The 23565-nt window shown below is 55.1% G+C and overlaps 1 protein-coding gene across 3 annotated transcripts in view; it reads left to right on the forward strand.

The window, feature by feature from the left end:
* The window catches only part of MIDEAS (mitotic deacetylase associated SANT domain protein), a 61577-nt gene that overhangs the window by 23766 nt on the left and 14246 nt on the right, over positions 1-23565 (forward strand). For 2 of the 3 annotated variants that reach the window (XM_045564141.1, XM_045564148.1), the window contains exons 1-3: positions 671-1192; positions 19452-21125; positions 21604-21903. In XM_045564141.1, coding sequence (XP_045420097.1) covers positions 19692-21125; positions 21604-21903 — 1734 coding nt within the window. In that variant the 5' untranslated portion in view covers positions 671-1192; positions 19452-19691. Of the gene's footprint in view, positions 1-670; positions 1193-19451; positions 21126-21603; positions 21904-23565 lie in introns of those variants that run through there. The other variant, XM_045564146.1, reaches the window with a different exon arrangement.

Here is a 23565-nt window from a genome sequence, read left to right on the forward strand (position 1 = left end):
CAAAAATGTTTCCCGTCTTCCCATCAGTCAGGCAAGGGGGCATCAGGGCTTGGACCAGAGAATTGATTGGGGCAAAATGTGGGCATGGAGTGAAAAGCTGCCCAACTCTGGCCTGAGTTGCTAGGATTAAACCCAGAAGGCTTTCATCACCTAAGTAATGGAGCTTTTATAGGGGTCCTTTAGGGGCTGGGGCCAGCTTCTCAATAACCTTTACACGCACTAGGATGCCAGTGAGCCAGAAAGTGAAACTTGGGGAGGCTGTTAATAAAGTGTCTTGGAGAGAATTGTGCATGATTTACCGTATCCAAAACCAGAGAGAGTTTTCTTTGTGGAAGAAAGCGACTTGTGCCCTCCCAACATCACACACACACTTTCCTGGCAGGCTCCATGGGTTTCCAAACATTTCGTCACCGTCTCCTCCTGACCTTGGTGTGAAAGGAACAAGCCGCGTGGCCTGTTGGTTCCAGCAAAGCCATCGGGGGCGCCGGGCTGGGCTGGGGGAGGGTGGCGACCGGCTCGAGAGTGGAGGTGAGGTCTGCTGGAAATCCCCAGCCCGGGCAGCCGCCTGAGGTTTAAAGACGCCTTCCCCGGCCTTATTTGGTCGCAGGAAGTGGGCGGCGCCGGGCCTGCTGGCTGAGAGGCCGACCCGAGACAGTTGTGCTGATGAAGTGGTAGAGCTGGTTTCTGCTCGCCGCGGTGCCGCGCGCGCCGGCCGGCCGCTGGGCGCTCCGCGCTCCCAGGCTCGAGTTGTGCAATCCTTTGTAGCACGCCAGAGAGTCCTCCTCCTTCGCTGTTGCCTCTCGCCCTCTCTCTCTTTTTTTTTCAAGCTGTGAGCTCAACCGATGAGTCAGAGCCGTGCAATCCTGACACTGCATCGCAGGACTGGGGGTGACACGGAGGGAGGGAGAGCGCTCGCGAGGCGGACAGCACGGGCGCGGGGCGCGCCGAGGATCCTGCGCCGCGAGCGGGGGGTGACAGCCCGCGCGTCCCGCCCGGGCCCTGCCAGCAAACTTCCCAGCCTCGGGAGGCGCGGGCTGGCGGAAGCCCCGCGAGCGCCGCGGGGAGGCGACGGCGCCTGTTTGTTTTTAAAATCGGGGAGTGCGTGCAGGCGGCTGGACTCCCGGAGGCGACCGAAGGCGGCGGCCCGTGGAGGAAGGGGGACAGCCGAGGCAGGAGCTCGGGCAGCAGCCGGGTAAGTGGGGCTGCGGAGCCGGCGGCTGAGGCCTGCACGCGGCGGGGGCGGCGAGGGGACCCGGGGCGGCGCGCAAGCGGTGGCCGCTCGCCCGGCAGGCTGCAGCTCTGCATGCGCGGCCCGGAGCGGGGGTGCAGGGCCGTGGGGGCCGCCGCGCGCGAACTTCTGCGGCCTGGGCGGCCGTGGGAGCGGGTGCGTGTGGACATGCGGTGGCCGCCTGCACACCGCCCCCCCCCGGGGCCCGCACCCTCCGCCTGCAGCAGCGTGTGCAGCGCAGCCCCGCGGTGTTTGTGCAGCTACGAAGCTCGCGCGCGGCCCCCGCCCACCCGGGCGCGGCCCCGGCAGGAAAACCCTCCCAACCCGCCGGGCCCACGGCGGCGGCGGCTCAGGAATCGGCTGCTCCTCCTCCGTCAGAGCGAAACGTGGTGTCCGCAGGGACCCGCTGGCGTGACGGAGCCCAGGCCTGGGAGGCGCGGCGAGGGGCTCGCGAGCTGCGGGAACTTGGCGCGGGAGCCGCTTCCTCCGCCAGCGTGCACGGGAAAGTGGGCATGGACACTGCCCGCGCCGGGAGTTTGGGGGACAGAGGTGCAGGGGCGTCAGGGAACCGGGGCAAGTGCAGTAGAGGCCTAGGTTGGAGCGTCTAGCGCGGGCGGCGGGCGGGCAAGCGTAGAGCCGCCTCGCCCCGCGCACCCCGGCGCTGTTGGCACACCTCAGACCTGTCATCCGCCTCGCCCGCCCCCGCACGCCCGCGCTGCTGTGGCCAGCCCGGCCTCGCCGGTGCAGTCATCCGCGGTGCCTGTCCGCAACGCTGGAGCTCAGGGTTTGTCTGGGCTCTGCATATGGCCGGCTTGGTGAAGCTGGTCACATCCCCCTCCGAAGTCGCACATGCAGGACCGTGTGCACCGGGTTGCCCCTCTGAGGGCCCCCACCCAGGCCTCTGGGTAAGGGCCGTGGGGAGCCAGGGGAACCTGGTGTGTCCTGGGGCTTTCAAGCTTCCATCCCACAGCAGGCAGACCTGGAGGAGGTGCCTGCCACCCAGAGTGAAGGCCACGGTTGTCCCAGCCTAGCCTCCAGTGAGAGCTGCTGGAAAGATGAAAGGGGAAGTTACGTGCCCCATTAAAACTTTGTTGGTCACAACTTCGGTGGCTTCTTCCTGTTTCCACCATCCCACGTGGGCCCTGTGTGCCAGCCGTGGAGCCTCCCTTAGCGGGTAGCGGGATGGGGGAAGAGCTGGCTGGCCCTGGCTGGCCACGGAGGCTGCTGTGGCACGTGTGTGCAGGGGATCCCTGTTGGCAACTGTGGTTGGGGGAGCAGAGGTCTGGCTCACCCCAACAGGGGGAGCCTGGCCTGGAGGCCTGGGCTCTCCTTGTACCCTGTAGCATCAGGATTGAGACTGGAGGCCTGGTGGGGGTGGAAGGAGAACTGAAGCTCTGAGGAGAAGCCAGTCCTCCCCAGGGGGCCTTGGCTGAGGGGAGACACCACTTGTCTTGCTGCAGAGCCTGCCAGGGAAGGTGTGGCACATGCCCCTTTAGGATCAGAGAGTTGCACCCTTTCCACAGGTGTTAAATGGCTTCGGGACCAAGAGGAAAGGAGAAACTTCCCAGGTGGATAGTTTATGGGTCCTCTTTTTTCTACTGCACTGGACGTTGAATAATGGGGTATAAGCATTCAATTATGATGATGAACCATCTCATTGCATGGCCCTGGTCCAGTCTCCACTGTAATCGGATTGGCCTCTGGCTGGTTACTCTGGTCTGTGTCACTCCCGGGGGACAAGAGGGTAAAGAACCTGGAGGAAGCCCCCAGGTCATACAGCTTGCTCTGGAACAGCCTGCCCACTGCCAGTGTGACTTCTCCAAGTGCTGGCAGAGCCCCTGCTCCCTATGGCTCTGTCAGCCCCTCACCCCACCCCAGGAAAGAGTGCCCTGGAGTGCCCACAAGGATGAGAATTTAACTTTTAAACGTGGGACTTAAGAATAGCCTCAATGTTTGACTCTGTGGGCTGCTGCTTTCAATAAATGGAAAAAAAAGAAAAGACAACATGCAGTTACTGATTCAGCTGAGGGCCTCCTGTGGCCGTAGAACCAAGACCTCTGGGAGAAGACGGGAAGGGGAATGGGCCCAGTCTAGGAATCTGTGGCCTTGATAGTACCTCTCCTGCAGTTGGTTTGCCCAGAAGAAAACCTTGCCCATGATGGGGATGGGGACAGCCTCAAGTGACTGGGAGATTCCTGCTTATCCTTCTAGTTCTATTTCAGATGCCACTTCTGAAGGCCTTAGCCACCCTCTGAACACTCATTTCCATCATATGTAGTTATTTGTGCACATGCTGCAGTGTGGTGGTCAGAAACATAGACTCAGAGCTGGGCTCTATAAAGTATCTCCTTCGTGGAGCTGCTGTGAGGGTTCTGTTGGTATGCTTAAAATGCTTAAAGGACATTTCAGTATTATAGTAGCCTCTGCTCTACTGTAAGCTCTGTGTTGTTCCCACAATGCCTGGTACCTGTAAGAGTTTAGTGCATGTTAGTTCAACAAATGAGTGAAAGATCTCCATCAAAACAATGTGGGCTTGGGATGTGTTGGGCCCAGTGAGTCCCTGCTGCTGGGACCTCCTCACACTGCACCATTGGTTGCCAAAGGGTGAGTCCACCATGGGTGATTCTACTGCTGGTGAACCTAGTTCCCTGGCACTGCCCTGTAACTGGTCTTAGAGCACATGTCCCGGTCATCTTGATCTGAACCCAAGGGGACCTCAGGGTGAAAGAGTTGTGGAACCACCTGCCTGGGGATCTGCTAACCTGGGCATTTCCTTTGGCCAGGCGAGGCTGGCACCCTTCCTGTGTGTGCAGGCATGGATCTGTCCAGAAGCAGCCTCATGAGCTGGGTTCTTCCCTGACTCACTGCAGGCTTCAGGAAGTGCAGCCAGTGGTTGCATTCTGTTGGAGGGGTTGCTCCTGCATGGTAGAACTCTGACTCTGAATGAGATTGCGTGCTGGGCTGGGGCTACGTGGAGTATGCTGAAATCTCCAGTTCTTACTAAGGGATTTGCATTTGCATTCGAAGCAACATTCGGATACCGTGAGACTGTGAGCTCATTTTATGAATCAGAAGCATTACAGCATAACTTTGGTGTTGGAAACTGCTATTTGGAATCCAGATCACCCTCCCTCCACCCCAGTACACATGGGATCTCGCAGTCATACACTTGGGAGCAATAACAGTCAGTGGGGGCATCAATTCGGATTCCAGAGCCATCAAGCAAAACTCATCCACACCCACTTCCGCCCCCACACTCAGAACACCATTCCTGGATGGTGTGTGGACAGTCGCCGGGGCAATGACTGAAGGAAGCCTGGTGGGTACACGGGAATGAGGCCTGGGCAGGCCCGGGTTCATACTCCAGCTTCTTCACTTGCAGTGTGGCTTTGGGCATTGCTTAACTAACTTCCTGGGCCTCAGTTTCCTCATTCTTAAAATGGGGACAATGATAGCACTTCATAGGCTGTGAAAGTTAAACAAGATTGTGCTGCAGAGTGACTGGCACATAATAGGTACTCAACAGATGGTAGCTGTTGTTTTACCAGTTCCCATCACAGGTCCAGCTCCTGTTCGCCTTTTGCTCCTACCAGGAAGAGAAAATGAAGAATGAGGGCCTGTGGTAGGAAAGCAGTCTCCCAGGCCGTTGGGGCTTACGTAAATGAAGCTCATTTTCTAACTCCCTAGGCCTTGGGCACAACTGTGTGGTCCACTCCCCCCCAGACCAGCCCAGACCCTGGTGCCTGTGTGCCTTTGAGAGGGACTCTGTTTCTGCAGCTGAGGGATCAAGGGCTCAGCTTCCCAGAGATCTGATTGTGCTCTCTGGAACCTACCCACCCAGGCCCCAGGCTGAACTGCTCACGTGGGCGGGAGGAAGGCCGCTCTCTCAGCCAAGAAAAAAGTCCCCTTGTTTTTGCTTCACCTGAAGCCTCACAGTGTGACCTTCATAGAGGTTTGGGTGGAGCTGGGGGTGGGAGCTGTTCCTCCAAAGACCACTTTGGCTCTTTCACCAATTAAAATTAGGAGCAGGATGACGGGAGCACCAATATATTATATAAGAAGAAAATTGCCACATGTCAGAAAAGAGCTGAGGTTTTGCAGGGGTGGGGTCGGGGGTCTCCCAGAGGGAGGCCATTGCTGGAGGAGCGGGGCTGGGGGCTGGAGGCTTCCCTGGCAGTCGTTCTTGCGCTTGCTCTTCATGGAACGTAGCCTGGCACTGTGGCCAGCGGGGGAAGGTGCTCCCGATTCTCTCTGCCTTTCTCCCAGCCGCAGGGAGCTCATGGTGAGAGTGTTTTTTCCAGGCAGGGCTTCTTCCTCCAGGAGTCCCAGGAAGGGGGGAGCCGGGGCAAGGTTTATCCTGGTTAAAGCTTGGAGAGGGGGAAGTATACTGGGCTTGCAGCCAGAAGGGGGTTCCCTCCGAGGCCACCCAACTTCTCTGGGGAAGTGAGGTCCAGAAAGGAAGGAAAATGGTAAGCAATTTCGATCCCCAGCTTTTCCCAGCAGCTGGGTAGAGGCCCCAGTGCAGCCTGCTGTTGCCAGAATTTGCCAGGTCTTTGGAGAGAAAGGCCCCCCAGAGCTGAGAAAGGGGCTTAAGTGACAGTGTATGTGGGCTGGCCCTCCACCCTCCACCTCCTCCTCCCAGATGTTGGTGGCTTCTGGGGCCAGCGCCTGGCTGCGGCTCAGATCCCCCTCCACACCTGACCTTGCTCTGTCTGAAGCCCCAGCTGGCCCCGGGTCAGAGTCCTGGGTTCCTGGGAGTCATCCCAGAGCTGGGAAAGTGTTTGGGACATCTAGTCCAACTCCTTCATTTTCAGATGGGGAAGCTGAGAGGGTGAGTTACTTGAGGTTCCCGTAGACTGTCTCCACTTTTGCCTTGGGAGGGTGGGAAGAGGGGCTGCCCCTGAGTCCTGCCCTTTGGAAGGTGGGAGGGCTGCTTCCGTGCAGGAAGAGCCCAGAGGAAAACTGTCTTGGCGCCTGGGTGTGGCTCAGTCCTCAGCTGGCTCCATAGTTATTTATTTGTCTGTTTGCGTGTGCGAGTGAGTTCTGTGGTTGGGAGGCTGCGTCTGAGTGAAAGCAGAAGTCCCCTCACTATGTCAGCTACGCAGCATGCAGAGTGGGCCTTACAGGGATAGCGTGGAGAGAAAGAAAGTGGGCAGAGGCTCTTCTGCACGAATGGCTGCTGGTGCACGTTCAGTCCCTGTCGCAGTGCTTGCACACTTGCATGTAAACAGCCCTTCCACGTTGCTAGCAGCTGCCTTTCCTTGCTGGCTTTAGGCAGAAGTGCCAAAAATAACCAGGCAGGCACTTCCACTTGTGGGATGTTCACTGTGGTGGCCTCTGGGCAGGCTTGCTTGCTTTCTGCAGGCCCCAGTCTCTGCTGAGTCCCTGCTCCTACTTCCTGTGGCCACCCTTCCCCAGGCTTCCTCAGGCGATGGCACCTTCCCTTTTATTGCTCTTCTTAGAATGAGCCCAAGAGAGTGGCTCATCCTTGTGCGCCTGGAAGCTCTGCCAGGTATTCTCAAGGAAATACTCGACCCACTGTGGCCCTATAGGCCCTGCTGGCACAGCTGAACCCGGAGGAGGCCTGTGCTGGGTGCCCTCCGGACTTGCTTGCCAGACCTCTCTGTCCTGGGTCCCTAGGCCAGATGCCCTGTGTGCCTGCAGAGCCTGACACTGTTGCTAAGACTCTGGGTCTCCGTGCCCTGCTCCTGCCCAGCCAGCCCTGCTCTCAGCCAGCTGTGGAACTGAAAGAGTCAGGCCATTCATTTCCTCCAAGGTGTTAAAGACTGATAATGATGTTGGAGGCACCCCTGCCAGCAAGGGGGAAAGGAAATCCCATTTATTGAGCATGCTTACTTTGTGCCAGGTGCTTCATCTGTGTATGACCTCACTGAGTCTCGCAGTAACTGAAAGAGGAAGATGTTGTACCCATTCGCTGATGAGGAGCCCAAGGCTCGCAGAGTGCTGAGTGGAGAAGCTGGCACACATTGTATCTGGCCTTTTCACCAGGCTGCTTGCACCCTTCTCTGGCTGTTTTCCAGTGCAGAGGGAACAATGCTTTGACCCTCAGAGTGAAGCACTGATGGTAGGACACTATTAGACTGGCTGATAGGGGAGATATTTTGGGTTGGGAAGGGTGGGGAAGACCCCACTTCAGCCTTCCTCTCTAAACGGTTCACAGGGCAGCCAGAAGCCCATCCTTGAGCCCTGAGGCCCTGCTGTGGAAGGCTCAGCTGCGGGCCTGGGGATTGCTGGGCCAGTCCCTCATGCACGGGAGGAGTGGAAAGGCTCTTTTTGTCTTTTTGGGCTTCCCAGGGAGCCTCCAAGTGTCTCCTCCTCCTCAAATGCATCCCAGCCTCTGAACAGCTCTGGGACCACAGGCCGGGCCTAGGTGGGTTCCTGGGTCTCCCTTCCTGGCTGCTGGGTCTCACCCCGGGGCCCATCACTCCAGCTGGCTTGGCCCAGGTCCCAGAGAGCCTGGTTGGTGTGTACTTGGGGCTTGGGCTGGATGCTCTGCCGGTGCCCTGTGCACTGTGCCAAAGGCCTCTGGGTGTATTTCAGGAACAATAAAGAATAAATCAACATAGGAGAAAAGGCCCTGCAGCAGCTGCTCAGAGACTAGAGAAATGCAAGGAATGTGTGAGCATTTGGCAAAAGTCCTGCATCTTGACCAGGGCCTGAGAAAGGGCGTGACGCACTCTCTGAACCTACTCTGCAGCCCTTCAGGAGGCCCCAGGCAGCCACGCTGAGACCCCCCTCTGCTGGTGGCAAGTTTTTGTGCTGCTTGCTCCCTAGCAGGTATTGGGGAGCCATATTGCCCCCATTCTTCACTCTCACCCCACACTGGCAGGCCCTGGTCTCACCTCCCTTCTGGTCACCAAGTGGGTCTTGGCCTTTTCCAGCGCTGGCCAGACAGGAGAGCCTGGGCTGGTGAATGCTTGGTGGCCTTGACACACACGCCAGACCCTCTGCTCCACCTCCCTGCTGGGGAGGAGATGAGCCTGACAAATGTCAAGGACCTGGTAATGCCAGGTCTGAGGGGGTGTTAGGTGTGAGAACTCCACCTGGGAGGCCCTGACCACTGCTCTCCGCAGGTAGTCAGCCATGTGTCCTTGGGCAAGTCATTTTACCTTTCTGGGCTTCAGTCTTAGCAGCCACAAAATAGAGATTTGGACCAGTGATCTAAGGATGTGTGATGAACAGCTTTTATTTAGGACGTTATAATAAGTTCTTGGGAGGAAAAGCCCTCTGAGAGCCCCGGGTGGAGAGGTGAGTGGCTCTGGCTGGGGGCTGATGCCCAGTGTCCTGGGTGGGGGACACTGGCACTATTAGGAACCCATGCATGGAGCTGATCTGACCCAGACTTCAGGGTGCCAGGAGAAGAGACATAAGCCTGGGCCCCATGGGGATTTGGGGCATCTGACAAGCAGGGGAGAGTCAAGGCTTTATTTTTGAAGATCTGTCGGCCAACCGTGGGTGTGGGGCTGGAGGGTGTGGGAGCGGTGTGGCTTCCTCTTGGGTAGAAGATGTTGAGCCTTGCACAGGTTGGCCCGGTGGTGGTAATCACCTGTAGCCTCTTCATCTTCATAACTACTCACCCGCCAGGGCTCTCGAGAGCCCCCCGCCACCCTACCTGACCAGCCACACTTCCAGAACATCACGGTGGCTTTCAGGCCAGCTGAAAGCTGCTCTCCAGGGAAAAGCTCAGAGGTTTCTGCTGTCCGTCCCAGACAGCCTGGTGTGACATCCAAGCAGGAGGGTAAGCCTGAAACTCTAGGGGAGGAAGTTTATAGAAGGAGCTCTGGAGACAGGCAGGCCTGGGTCTTGCCTCTGTACTGCTGTGACTTAAGGAAAGTGATTTGACCCCTCAGATCTTTTCAGGTTCCTTGTTGAGAAAGGGGCAGAGTAATAATGCCTACCTTGCTGCGAGAATTAAACAGTATAATGTGTGTAGAGTGCTTAGCACCATGCCTGGCACACAGTAGCACCCTCAAGAAATGTTAGATGTATTGATGAAGGCTTCTTTGAGGGATGTTGGGACTAACCTTGGCACCAAGCTTTATCCAGTGTCTTGCCAAATGGTGCAGAGCCTGCCCAAATGAAGGCATGGAGCATTGTTTTTAGAGTCCTTAATTCTGGGGCCCTGCTGTGTGTCCTCAGACAAGTTTCCATCCTTCTCTGGACGGCTTTGTGGAAGGAGGAATTGCACTAGGTGGACACACATCCGTTGGTATTGGGAACCTGTTCAGCTTTCCCAGCTGGGCCCTGCTTTGCCAGTTGGCTCTGAAGAGAGGCCCGAGCCCCCTTTCTCCATGTGGTATGTTAGTTTTCATTCCAGAGCTTCCAACTCACCCTGCAGCTCCCCATACCTCAACACCCAGAGGGCTCTCCTGGTTCCCAGGGACTTTTAAAGATGCCCCCCAGTCTGGACGGGAACCTGTTTTGGCTGACCGAGGCTGGGATTATTTCTTAAGAGGAGTGTTATATGCTGTGCTCTGCTTGGAAATGCCCCCAAGGAAGAGCTGCAGCCCTCCAGTGTAGCATTCCGTCTGAGGCCCAGAGTGTAGATTTGGGATTTTCCTGGGAGGATGGTGGAAAGAGCAAGGTAAGGACTTTGAAGGCAGACGACAAAGATTTGAATCTTGCTTCTGCCACTTTAACAGTAGAGCCTCAGTTTCCCTCTGTAGAAAGGGGGCAATAACACGAGTCCATGGGAGATTTGTAAGCCTGGATTTTAGGATACATAAAGTGTCTTGCTCTGGGAAGTGCTCTATAAAAATGTTAGCTCCCTTCTTTTGGGAAGGATCTATCTTTTGGATATTTTGTAGACTGGCCATGGAAGTGGAAGTTTTGCCTGTGGCCAATTTCCCGAGGAAAAGCAGGGGTACACAACAGGCTGTTGCAGCCTCAAAGGCCTCTCCATCCCCCAGCTGTTTCCATTCTGGGATCAAGCTTGAGGTCATGTTCAGTGTGTATCTGGTATGGGGGATGGGAGAGGGGCTACCCTGGCATTTGGAAAAGTCTGGCTAAGGAGGGAGGGACCTTTCTGAGCTGGGAGAATTTGGCAAGTTATGTCTAACCTTTGTTTGTTTCCTGTAAATTTTCCAAATTTCCTTCTGTTACTGGTTTCCAATTTCAGCCCATTTTGATTGGAGAACATACTTCGTATTATTTCAATACTTTTAATTTATTGAGACTTGTTTTATGGCCTAATTTACACTCTATTGTAGAGAATGTTTCATGTGCTCTTAATGTTGAATTGTGTCTTTCCCCCTTTAATTCTGACAGTTTTTGCTTCATGTATTTTGGGGGTCTGTTAGGTGCATAGATGTCTATAACTGTTAGTCTCTTGATGGACAATTTTATCATTATAAAATGTTCTTCTTTGTCTATTGTAACCATTTTTGTCTTAAAGGCTATTTTGTCTGATATTAGTATGGCATTCCAGCTCTCTTTTTCTCTTTTGGGTACTGTTTGCAGTATCCAAAAGAGATGGTATTAATATCTCTTTTTCCATCCTTTACTCCCAACCTATTTGTGTTTTTTTTTTTTTTTTTGAGACAGGGTCCCGCTCTTGCCCAGGCTGGTCCCAAACTCCTGAGCTCAAGCGATCCTCCCACCTCGGCCTCCCAAAGCTATTTGTGTCCTTGAATGTAAAGTATGTCTCTTGTAAACAGCATGTACTTGGATCATGTTTTTTTTAACAATCCATTCTTCCAGCATCTTCCTTTTAATTAGTGTGTTTAATACATTTACATTTAAAGTAATTATTGATAAGGTAGGATTTTTTTCTTATATCTTTTTGTTCTTCTGTTCCTCCATTACTGCCTTCTTTTGTGTTAAATAGATATTTTTGACATAGATATATCAGGAATAGATACTATTCCTGGCCTGTAAAATGAGACAAAGAAAAGTAAGAGTTAAATGAGATGTTGCCCACAATGCACTTAGCACAGCGCCTGGCAGATAGCAAACATGGGTGCTGGGCCTCAGGCCTGGAAAGAACCACAGTCAGCCCTAGGGCTAGCTGAGAGCAAAGTCCCCCCAGGGATCTGTGAGACCCCTCATATCTCCTGAACACAGCATTCTGGCAGGTAACTAGCAGAATGGGGAGTGGGGAGTGGTGGGGCCTAGGAAACTTTGCCATGCCAGGCTCTGACCCTCTAGCCCTTCCCCCACCCCACTGCCTGGACACCGCCGGGGCTGCTTATGAAACATCGTGGATTCCCCATTCTGTACCTCCCCCCCTTGGCCAGGCTGTGAACCATCTCTCAGGGTTGGTTTTACTGCACACATAGAGGTTTGAGAACCACTGCTCGACATTGACACAGAAGGGCAGCAGGGTGTGACACAGAGAGACCTGGTTTGGAGTTGGAGGCTTGAATTTGAATCCTGGCTCATCACTCGGGAGCTGTGTGACCTGGGACAAGTTACTTTTCAGAGCCTACCTTTCCTCATTTCTCCATTGGGAATAAGTGGTTATGCAAGTCAGCAATACCCCCCCCCACACACTGGGCATGCAAGTAGTGCTGGTGGTGACTGCTTCATGTGTCACTTGCTTTTTACAAAGGTGCTCCTTTGGTTCCTGGATGCAGGTCTCATCCCACTCCGGGCTCTTAAGTTCCTCAAAGGTGGGAACCAGAGAGTGGTGGCTCCTGGACCAGACACCTGGTTCCCTGACAAGCAGTCCACCGCCCTCTCCATTGGTGCAGAAACAGAAGGGAATTGAAGGAGCATTATGGGATAGTGGTATAAGAGCATGAAGATTCAGAAGGGGTGACAGCAGTATGTGCTGGAGGGCTGCTTAGGGTAGGTAGGCCTTGGAGCAAGGCACATTGTCACAGTGGAAGCAGGGCTTTCAGGCAGCAGGGACAGCTCCAGGGAAGGCTGAAAGTCAGGGAGCTCCCCTGGGGTCTCCCGATCCCAATGCTATCTCTAGCTACTGCGTGGGCCACCTTGCACTGTAATTAGCATGTTTCTCTGTCTCTCCTCCCTCTGGCCTGGGAGCCCTGTGAGGGTCGGAACTATGTCTTGTCTCCTGTGTCTCCCAGAGCCTGACTTGCAGCTTGCGCTCAGCAAAAGCTTGCGGGATGGATGAAGGGGCAGTAGGCAGGGCTGCAGGACTGCAGTGGGGTGGGGTGGGGGGAGTAGGCCGTGTCCAGGGAGGCTCCTGTGAGGGGCCTCCTTTGTACCTTGGCCCAGCGCGGAGTCTGACACTGGGGCGTTCTCAAGCTCAGCCTCCAGAGAGCCCTGCCCTAGGCCTGCCTGGAAGGGGCTGAAGGAGCTGGAGCAGCCTCTGGTGGCACCAGCCCCATAGGGCATAGAGAGGGTTGTAAGGAGACAGGCCAAGGGCCACAGCGGTCCCCCATGAGGCCTTCGCCAGACGCTCAGTCACTTGAGGACCTGGCAGCTGGGACATTCGCTGCATCTCCTGTGGAGAGAGCCTAAACCTGCCAGCTGGGATTCCCAAGTCCTTTGGAGGGGGTTTTCCAGGGCCACCTGTGATGCTTCATGGCCCTTGTCTGGGAGGGAGGCAGCCAGTCCTCCTAGAGTGGGCAGAAGCTGAGCCTGCAGGCTTAATCCTTTCCTGGCTTTGCTCGTGACTCCGTGTTTTCTGTCTGTATTAGCTTCCCCCCTGCAAAGCAGCCCTGGCTCTGCTGGCTTCCCAGGTGTTTGTGGGGCAGTGGGCGAGGGGGACGATAGGCTAGACGGCTGGATGGAGCCCTGAGGGTGCCTCATAAGCCCCGAAAGGATTTCCCTCACATACACATCCCTTTAAAAGCATCTCAGTGTGGCATTTTTACATCTAAGTGCAACTTGCAGGCAGCTTGAACCCTGGCCAAGCTTCTGAGCCTGACCAGCCTGATGGCTGAGACCCCTGGGACTTGTGAGACCCTGGCCTGTTGGCCTGGGCGCTGCGTTTCAAAGCGGAAATTTAGTCCAGAGAAGTGATGATCCAGGGTCTCTCTGAACTGGGAATGGGAGGATCATAGGGCCTCCTGCCTGCTCTCCTGCTCCCTGGGGAGATGACACTTGTAGGAGGCAGGGCCACCTCTTTTGCCTCCTTCCTTATTGGTTTGCAAACCCTTTGAGAACAGGGCTTATGTGTCCAGAAGCTTGGAGAATGGGGGTCCTCTGGCCTGTGTGTGAACTCCCAGTTGGTGCGGGAACATGGAGCATTGCAGACAGCTATTTTGTGTCCAGAGGGAAGGTTTGTCTAGGGCCTGGGCAACTCTAACTGGCCCAAGATGGCAGTTCCAGGCCACTTACTCAGTCTGGCCAGAGACCCCAAAGTATCTGAGAGAGAGCTTTTTGGGATGTGAGCCCAGACTGTGGGGCCAGCTGGGCTACTCCAGGGAGGGCCCTCATTACGGCCCCCTGGCACCCTGGCCAGACCTCAGTGTCTTGAAGCCCAGCCATGTCAGAGCACGAGGCGAGCAGACCCACAGGCTCGTGTCCCTGGCCCTGGTCTAGGCAGGGGTGGAAAGCCTTGGGGGAGGAAAAGTGGGCTGGGGGCAGGAGTGGGGCTGGCACTTTCCCAGTTGGCCTGCATGTAGTGAGGGGCAGCGAGTTGCAAGTTGCAGTAAAGGGGCAGGTGGCTTGCAGGCCAGCGGTTAGAGAAGGACTTGTGTTCAGCTTAGCTGGAGAGGGCTGGGGGCTAGGGGTGGGGTCCTGAGGCTGGGCCTCATCACTTCATCTCAGCATCTCAGGGAGCTCTGACATGCATCAGGGAGAGAGACTGGAAGTCAGGAGCCTGGGTTGGCAGCGCTGGCTGTGAGGAGCGCCTCTGTCCAGGCATGGCTCTGACTCACCTTGGGCGCAGTCTTGAATGAGCATCTCAAGAGGCAGATGCAAACCAAGTGCCAAGGTACAGCAGTCTGCAAACTCTGCCCCATGGAGCCTGTTGTCTGCTGGGGGGTATAAAACAGGCACTTGGGATTTAGTGTGCCGAGCACAGTGGTGGGGGCTTAGCAGGTGTTAAGGGATCATAGTGCAGTTCCTCTCTCAGCCTTGGGGTCAGGGAAGGTTTCCTGGAGGAAGCAGTGTCTGAGACCTGAAGGATGAGTGGGACTTGGCCAGACGAAAAGAGTAGAACATCTCCTAGGCAGAGGCACCGCCTGATCAAAGACCTGGAGGCAAAGCGGGAACAGCATGTTGGAGGCCCTGACTGTAGGCTCAAGCATGCAGTGCCAAGAGGTGGCAGGAGCCAAAGTCTGCAGGAACTTGTGGGCAGGGTAGGGAGTTTAGACTTTGCCCTAAGACATCCTCTCTGGTGTCCAGAGAACTGACCTGCCTGGAAATACCATGTTTGGGTCTGTCTTGCCCTTGGAGGGTGTGCATGTGTTCTGGCTTCCCCTCTTCCTAGTGCTGAACTTGTGGGGCCTGGGGTGCCCCAGGTTGTGAAAGCAGGAGATTGGAGCATTAGCCTCTGAGGGCAGGGGCGTCCTCCAGTTGGCTGTTGCCCCACTGAATGCCCCAAGTGAGCTGGTGAGTGGCCCCGGCCCCTCAGTGGCCATGGGCTGGCCCCCTTGCACTGTGGTGAGGGCTCACTGGACTCTGCTGGGGTCGGCCAGCCAATGTTGGGCATGTGGCTGGGCTGCTGATGGCACTCGAGGAGTAGTGTGTGTTCAAGCTGACGTCCCTGGAGAGCTGGTGTCACCATCAGCGCTGAACACCCAAAGGCCTTTCTAGCACCTTCCCCTCATGTGACTGCAAAACACATATGTGGGTTCAGTACTGTTTTCCTTTCTTGGTGCACACTGTTCTCTTCTGTAGAGAGAAAGTGCTTTCACCATAGCTCTTCCTGAAAGCCCCAGAGGTTCCAGGCCTTGGTATTGATTCTTGTCTTCAGTCTAGGGTCACCCGTGGGTCTGGGGAAGGATTGGTTGCAGCCTGGAGGAAGGGAAGAGTGAATAAAGCGTGACAGTCAAACAGACCGACAGAGCGGGTTGCCATGTTTGGGGCCCGTGGCGACTGTGGGTTTCCTTTTGCAGCGTTCCTGCGTCTGTTGTCAGAGGCCCTGCAGCTGGTCCCAGGGGTGAGCTGCCTGCAGGAGTTCCTCATTACACACTCTCTTCCTTGCAACCTTGGGGACTTGGCGCATAGGTCAGCAGCCTTCAGAGCAGGTGGCTTCCTTCCTCTCCCTCACTGTGAGGAAGGGCAGTCTGACTTCCACCTGAGGTACAGGGGCGTGGGGGTGGGGCAGAAGAAAGGGGAGGAAGTGGCTCAGTCCTGCCCCGAGTTGCAGGCTGGGAGGTGCCAGTGGGGTCTGAGAGCTGGCAGCCCCGAGCAGCAAGCAGGACTGAGCCCCGCGTGGAGTTGCAGGAGCTGAAGAGGCCAGGCCCAGTGGCTGGGGCCAAGGTGGCCAGTGCAGGAGGAAGTGTATCAGGCTCCCTGCAGGTGGACCGCACACACCTACTGGCACCTTGGTGGTGAGACCCTTTCCCTGCCCTCCCTTCCTGTAGGATTGAAGGACTCAGCTGCATTTGCGGAGAACGGGAGAGAGTTACCTGCCAGAGGTTCAGGTGGGGGTAAGGGGCTTCCTAGTGCCATGAGGAAGAATATCTGTGTGTCTAGAAAATCCTTGCTCTGACGTGGTGAGGAGTGTGCTGTGGAAGGGAGGTGTGTGCAGAGGGACCTGGATTCTTAGTGGCATGTCTTGGGGATAAGGATTAAGAGCTTGATCTTAGGCCGGGCGCGGTGGCTCATGCCTGTAATCCTAGCACTCTGGAAAGCCGAGGCGGGTGGATTGTTTGAGCTCAGGAGTTACAGACCAGCCTGAGCAAGAGCGAGACCCCATTTCTACTAAAAAAATAGAAAGAAATTATCTGGACAACTAAAAATATGTAGGAAAAAAAATTAGCTGGGCATGGTGGCGCATGCCTGTAGTCCCAGCTACTTGGGAGGCTGAGGCAGGAGGATCACTTGAGCCCAGGAGTTTGAGGTTGCTGTGAGCTATGCTGACGCCAAGGCACTCTAGCCAGGGCAAAAGAGCGAGACTCTGTCTCAAAAAAAAAAGCTTGATCTTAGGGTACAACAGACCTGGGTTCAAGTCCTGCCTCTGTGACATAATGACTGTGTGACCATAGGCAAATCACTTAGCCCCTGTGAGCCTCATCTAGCTCACCTGTAAAATGCAAGTTAAAATAGCAATGCCAGCCTTATGAGGCTATTGTGGGAATTTAAAGGATGCAGAGCACTTAGGACCTGCCTGGCATCGGTTTGTTGTTATTATTATTGCTGCTGCTATTACTACTTAGTGCCATGCTGCCTGGGTGTGTCCCCTCCCCCTCATCCTCCCAGGTATCTTCCACTCTTCTTCCCATCCCCTAGACATGACCTTTCTTCTCTGGTGGTCCCAGGTCTAAGTGTCCACGACCCTGGCATTCCTTAGCTCTTTAGTGGGCTTGATAGGGAGGTCTCTGTAGCAGGAAGCTTCTTGGGTGATTCAGCCTCCCCCAAAACCAGGTCCCTTGATTTCTTTTAAGCAAGTCCCTGTCCAAGGTTCAGGAACCTAGTGGTGTCCTGCATGATGGCCCTCCCTGCTGTGCAGGGCGCGGGTGGGAGGCAGACGGCCAGGCCCAGCTCCTGCAGGCCTGAGCATACAGCTGCAGGCAAGCCCCTGTGAGACCTGCGTCTGGCCCCTGGCCGGCCCCTTCACTGGGCACAAGCAGCCCTGGCCTGGCGCCCCCATTCACAGACTCCACCCTGTCTCCTCCAAAGCCTGGCGTGAGGCACTGAGCAGCCAGCCCCCTGCCAGCCCCTCCCAGCCGCTCCTTAGGCCCCACACTGGCACATGCACTCAGGCCTGCCTGCCACGTGGGCCTTCCTTTGCTCCAGGCCCCACGCCTGTGCTGTGGCTCACAAGGCGACAGGGCTGTGATGGGGAAGGCAGGAGTGCGTGTGAGGGCCCGTGGGGGGTGCTCACAGCCCCCTGGAGGCCTGTGGGCCTGCCAGGCTGGCATATTCTTCCTTTCTCTGTCTTCTGCAGACAGGCACTGCTGGTTGGTGCTGGGCCTGATGTTCCTCCCAAGAGGCGGAGCCGGACAGTCCCACTCTGCAGTTTCATGGGGGTGCCCAGGGTGGTTTTCAGTCTGGGGGCTGGCTTTTGGGTCTCTGCTCTGAATTAGGTTGGCTGTCCCAGAAAGAGGGTTTAAAGGCAAGAGAAAGGAGTTTGTTCAAGAGGTTGTTTCTCGGTCCCTTGGCTCTCCCCTCTGTCCGAATCCTCCCTCTCCTGCCGGGGGCCAGGGTAACGTGGATGCCCTCCTGGTCTCTGTCCTCTCCCTCCCCCACCTTCCATAGATGAAGACAAAGAGGGTGCATGGGGAGGGTCTCTCACTCCCTCCAGGGCCTGGGAGCTGAGGAAGGAAATGGAGGAGGAAGTTACTCCCCTTCTGGGTGCTGGGTGAAAGTGAAAGATAGGGAGGGGCCTCGAGTGAGTCACGCCAGCCGGGCAGGCAGGAGGCAGGCAGGCTCCGGAGCCAGGGCTGGGAGCTGCGGAAGCCTGCAGAGCAGCGATAGCACCACAGCTCCGGGAGGGGCATTCCCAGTGCTGGGGGCGCCACTTGGAGTGGCCAGGGCTCTGTGCCCGCCTAGCCCCTGCCCTGCCCTGCTCCTGGCAGTTTTCTGGGAGCTGCTGGGCTGCTAACCACAAGCTGGAGCATCTAGGGCCTGAGGTTTTTTTCTCCAGGGCTGCCTGAATGGCCTTTCCCTCCTCTCCCCTCCTGGTCTGAATGACCCGGGACCAGAATCTTACTGGGGGAAGAAGTGGGCCATGTAGCTACCCCCTCCCCACCAATTTCCCCAGGAAAAAAAAAAAACACCTAAACAAATGAAACCTTTCTGAAGAAAGAAAAAGTCTTTAAACATACATGCAAGCAGCTATGTAAGTTGTAAAATGCAGGTCTGGATTCTCTCTGTTCTATAGCAACCTTTTTCAAAAAAATCAAGTTAGGGCTGGGTGCAGTGGCTCACGCCTGTAATCCTAGCACTCTGGGAGGCCCAGGAGGGAGGATCACTTGAGGTCAGGAGTTTGAGACCATCCTGAGCAAGAGCAAGATCCGGCTCTATAAAAAATAGAAAAATTAGCTGGGTGTCCTGGCACACACCTGTAGTCCCACCTAGTCTGGAGGCTGAGGCAGGAGGATCACTTGAGCCCAGGACTTTGAGGTTGCAGTGAGCTATGATGACACCACTGCACTCTAGCCTGGCAACAGAGTGAGACAGTCCCCCCAACCGCTGCAAAAAAAAAAAAAAAAATCAGAAAACAAAAACAGAAAAACTGAGGACTTTAGTCATGACATTATCGTGGAGAAATCTTCTGGACCTAAGTTCTAGCAATCTGCACCCTGGAATGTCTGAGTTATACTATGCTTTGCTCAGGAGGGGGCAGGGGGCAGGCTGCTGACCAGCTCCTGGGCTGGGTCCTGCCTCCAGCCTGCCAGGGCTGCAGAACAGGTTCTGTGCTAGTTTGGAGAAGACTCTGGCTGCAGAGCCTCACCCAGCAGCTCTTCCCTGGGGTGGGGCTGGGACTGAACACGCCCTTCCGGGGCCTCACCTGCATGCCTCCGTGTTAAGGATAGTGAGCCTAGCCCTGGGCCCTGGCCTCTGCAAGGGCCTGAGGGGGCTCCTGCCCCTGGGGCTGCACAGGAGGGCTGACCATGTTGGGAATGACCCCTGTCCTGTCCACTTCCTGTGTCTGAGATGTGTTTGGAATGTTGGAGGAGGTGTGGGCTGGATAAAGATCCTTCTGGATCTGGAGGGAGACTACTGCGTAGACATATGTGCAAGGAGGATCAGGCCTGGCTGCCCCGGGTCCTGGAGCCTGGGTTAATGTGGCTTTTGTCACCCCTTTCCCACCTTTGACAGAAGGGGCTGAGTTGGATGTCAGCCTCACTCACCCCCTTAGCATGTGCCTTTGCATGTTGCACAATTATATAACCAGATGCAGCAGTCCTGGAGCCTAAGCAAGAGGGTGAGGTGATGGGACAAGAGGAGAGTCACAGAGTACTCGGAGATGCTATGGATCCTGCTGCTTTCCTGGCAGGTCCCCCAAAGGTCTCTGCTTCTGCCCCACCAGTGCTGCACTGTGACCCTGGGCTCATCCCTGTGACATGAGGCGGTGGGAATGAGGGCCTTGGAGGCCTCTTTCTCACCTTAGTGCCAACACCCAGGGCATCCCGGCAGGCTGTGGCTGACACTATCACTGCTCTTCCCTGCACAGGCTCCAGGACCCTGTGGAGCATCATGACCTGGGAAGTGTAGACGAGTCCAAGAACCTCTCCCGAAGAGGAAGGAAGAGCCAGCAACTCTTTCTCCCTGTGCCTGACCCCAGCATCTTCCTCTGCCACTGCTCTGCCCTCACTGGCTCGTAGACAAGGACTGTCCTTCTAACAGGATCTTTCTTCAGGGGATGGGCACCTGGTGAAGTAGGTCTCACTGCCAGGGCTCAGCTGGGCACACCATGAACCTCCAGGCCCAGCCCAAGGCTCAAAACAAGCGGAAGCGTTGCCTCTTCGGGGACCAGGAACCGGCTCCCAAGGAGCAGCCCCCACCCCTGCAGGCCCCACAGCAGTCCATCAGAGTGAAGGAGGAGCAGTACGGTGGGCACGAGGGCCCGGCAGGGGCAGCCTCCTCCTCCCAGCCCCTGGAACTGCCCCCTCCCAGCAGCCTGGCCCTGCTGAACTCTGTGGTGTATGGGCCTGAGCGGACCACAGCAGCCATGTTGTCCCAGCAGGTGGGCTCAGTGAAGTGGCCCAACTCTGTGATGGCTCCAGGGCGGGGCCCTGAGCGGGGAGGCGGTGGGGGTGTCAGTGACAGCAGTTGGCAGCAGCAGCCGGGCCAGCCTCCACCTCACTCGACGTGGAACTGCCACAGCCTATCCCTCTACAGTGGACCGAAGGGGAGCCCTCATCCTGGCGTGGGGGTCTCTACCTACTATAACCACCCCGAGGCACTGAAGCGGGAGAAAGGGGGTGGCCCACAGCTGGACCGCTATGGAAATGCGGTGCGGCCAATGATGCCACAGAAGGTGCAGCTGGAGGTAGGGCAGCCCCAGGCGCCCCTGAATTCTTTCCATGCAGCCAAGAAACCCCCAAACCAGACACTGCCCTTGCAACCGTTCCAGCTGGCGTTCGGCCCCCAGGTGAACCGGCAGGTGTTCCGGCAGGGCCCACCGCCCCCAAACCCCGTAGCCGCCTTCCCCCCACAGAAGCCGCAGCAGCAGCAGCAGCAGCAGGCAGCCCTGCCTCAGATGCCCCTCTTTGAGAACTTCTATCCCATGCAGCAGCCCTCTCAGCAGCCCCAGGACTTTGGCCTGCAGCCAGCTGGGCCACTGGGACAGTCCCACCTGCCTCACCACAGCATGGCACCCTATCCCTTCCCTCCCAACCCGGATATGAACCCAGAACTGCGCAAGGCCCTCCTGCAGGAGTCAGCCCCGCAGCCTGCGCTACCTCAGGTCCAGATCCCCTTCCCTCGCCGCTCCCGCCGCCTCTCTAAGGAGGGTATCCTGCCTCCCACTGCCCTGGATGGGGCTGGCACCCAACCTGGGCAGGAGCCCACCGGCAATCTGTTCCTACATCACTGGCCCCTGCAGCAGCCGCCACCTGGCTCCCTGGCACAAGCCCATCCTGAAGCCCTGGGATTCCCACTGGAGTTGAGGGAGTCGCAGCTGCTGTCTGATGGGGAGAGACTGGCACCCAACGGTCGGGAGCGGGAGGCTCCCGCCATGGGCAGCGAGGAGGGCATGAGGGCAGTAGGCGCAGGGGACTGTGGGCAGGTGCTACGGGGTGGGGTGATCCAGAGCACGCGACGGAGGCGCCGGGCGTCCCAGGAGGCCAATTTGATGACCCTGGCCCAAAAGGCGGCAGAGCTGGCCTCACTGCAGAACGCAAAGGTGAGTGTGGTGCAGGGTGGAGGCCAGACCTGGCAGGGGGCATTGGGCTGATACGGAGGAGGCTGCAGGACTTTGCTGTAGCCAGAGCTGCCGGTGGGGAAATAGTGCCAAGACCACCCTTCAACAGGGTTCTTGCTTACTTTTCTTTGCAGAGATATTTTTTGAATATTTAGATACGATTTCATGTGCCACCCACTGTGCAGGTCAAATGAAACATATCTGTAAGCCACTTGTGGCCTGAGATGGCCATCGGGAGGATGAGAGGACCTGGCAGAAGGAGAGTTATGGAGAGTTTTGGGGATTGTGGTGGGAGAAAAGATGGTCGGGGAAAGGCCAGGTTGTCAGACCATTGGAGCCAATGTGGGTGTTTGAGTCCCTGGATTAAATGGGAGTGAGGGTCCTCCCTTTGATAAGTCAGCAAATCAGGACTTATCTTCTAAACCTCCCTTCAATTCCCTCCCATCTCCCTCTTTTCCAGGATGCCAGCGGCTCTGAGGAGAAGCGGAAAAGTGTATTGGCCTCAACTACCAAATGTGGGGTGGAGTTTTCTGAGCCTTCCTTAGCCGCCAAGCGAGCGCGAGAAGACAGTGGGATGGGACCCCTCATCATCCCCGTGTCCGTGCCTGTGCGGTCTGTGGACCCAACTGAGGCAGCCCAAGCTGGAGGTGTTGACGAGGACGGGAAGGGTCCTGAACAGAACCCCACTGAGCATAAGCCATCGGTCATTGTCACCCGCAGGCGGTCCACCCGCATCCCCGGGACGGATGTTCCAGCACAGGTATGAGAGGCTCCGCATCCAAACACCTCCCGTACCTGAGTGCTCCTGGGCCTAGGACCCTATGGGAAAAAGGAGAACAAGGCGGTGTAAAAGGGTTTCGAGGAACCCGTGGAGATGCTGTTTTCATTTTCCAAAACAGACTTCTAGACAAATGTACATATGGGGGACAGCAGGACAGTTTTATACTTGAAATTGAGACTGTCTTGGAAAATCTAGGATGTGTAAATCACTTTCATTTCAGGTGAGCCAATTTTGATGGGGTCCCTAATATGGGTCAGGCCCTATTCTAGGTACTGGGAGGTAGGGATGTTTGCTTGCACTGTCACTACTGGGATGTGTATCTTGAAATCTCCCACTAAGATTGAGGTTTTGTCTACTTGTTCTTTTAGTTCTGTCATTATTTGATTTATACATTTGGATGCAATGTTATTAGGTGCATACTTATTTAAAACTGGATTAGATACTTTACTGTTATGAAATTTCTTTTTATTTTAAGTTTTGTATCTTAAGTATTCTCTTTGCCTTTTGATATTTAGCTTTCTTTTGGTTAAAGTCTGCAGGGTATATCTTTTCTCATACTTTCACTGTCAGCTTTTCTGCCTCCCTCTACTTACGGTGTATCTTTCAAGCAGCATATAGTTGGGGTTTGTTATTGTCCAGTTGTTTAATTAGAGCATTGATTCAGTTTATATCTTTTTATTTATTTATTAACAAAAATTATATATATGTATAGTATATAACATGATGGTTGTTTACTATAGCTCTCTGAGGAGTGCTGCTAGAGATTAAAACGTTCACCCTTGGCTTATTGAAATCTAATATAAGTTGGCTTCCTGGACAATGCAAAGTTCTTATAATACTTTATTTTCTACCAATCCTTAACTGCTAGCATTACTGACACATATTTTCATTCTGTGTATATTTCAATACCAACAGGACATTATGACATTGTTTTGTTCAGTTGTTATTCATTTTAAATTTACCCCCAAACTGACCATTTTTATTGCTTTCCTTTCTTCTCATGTCTCTAAGCTTCCATCTCGGGTCATTTATATATATGCTGCTTGAAGAACATCCCTTAGTATTTCCTGTAGTGTGAGCCTGCTAGTGATTAATTTTATTAGTCTTTGATTATCTGAAAATGTTTTTATTTCATCTTAATTTTTGAAGGATAACTTTGCTCAGTAGAGATTCTAGGTTGGGAGTTATTTTCTTTTGGCACGTTAAAGATATTATTACACTGTCTTCAGGAATCCATTGTTCTTACAGTTGAGAAACTACTATAAGCTATGTTATAGTTCCTTTTAATGTAAAGTGTCTTTTTATCTTGTTGCTTTCATGATTTTGGGGTTTGTTTGTTTTTTGAAACAGAGTCTCGCTCTGTCGCCCTGGCTAGAGTACAGTGGTGTCATCACAGCTCACTGCACCCACAAACTCCTGGGCTCAGGTGATTCTCCTGCCTCAGCCTCCTGAGGAGCTGAGATTACAGGTGCTCACCACGGGGCCCTGCTAATTTTTTTTCTATTTTTAGCAGAGATGGGATCTCACTCTTGCTCAGGCTGGTCTCAGACTCCTGTGAGCTCAAGCAATCTTCCCACCTTGGCCTCCCAGATGTTTTGTTTTTATTATCTTTGATTTCCAACAGTTGTGTTGTACTTGAAT

This window comes from Lemur catta, chromosome 1 (genome assembly GCF_020740605.2).
Source record: "Lemur catta isolate mLemCat1 chromosome 1, mLemCat1.pri, whole genome shotgun sequence".
NCBI lineage: Eukaryota > Metazoa > Chordata > Mammalia > Primates > Lemuridae > Lemur > Lemur catta.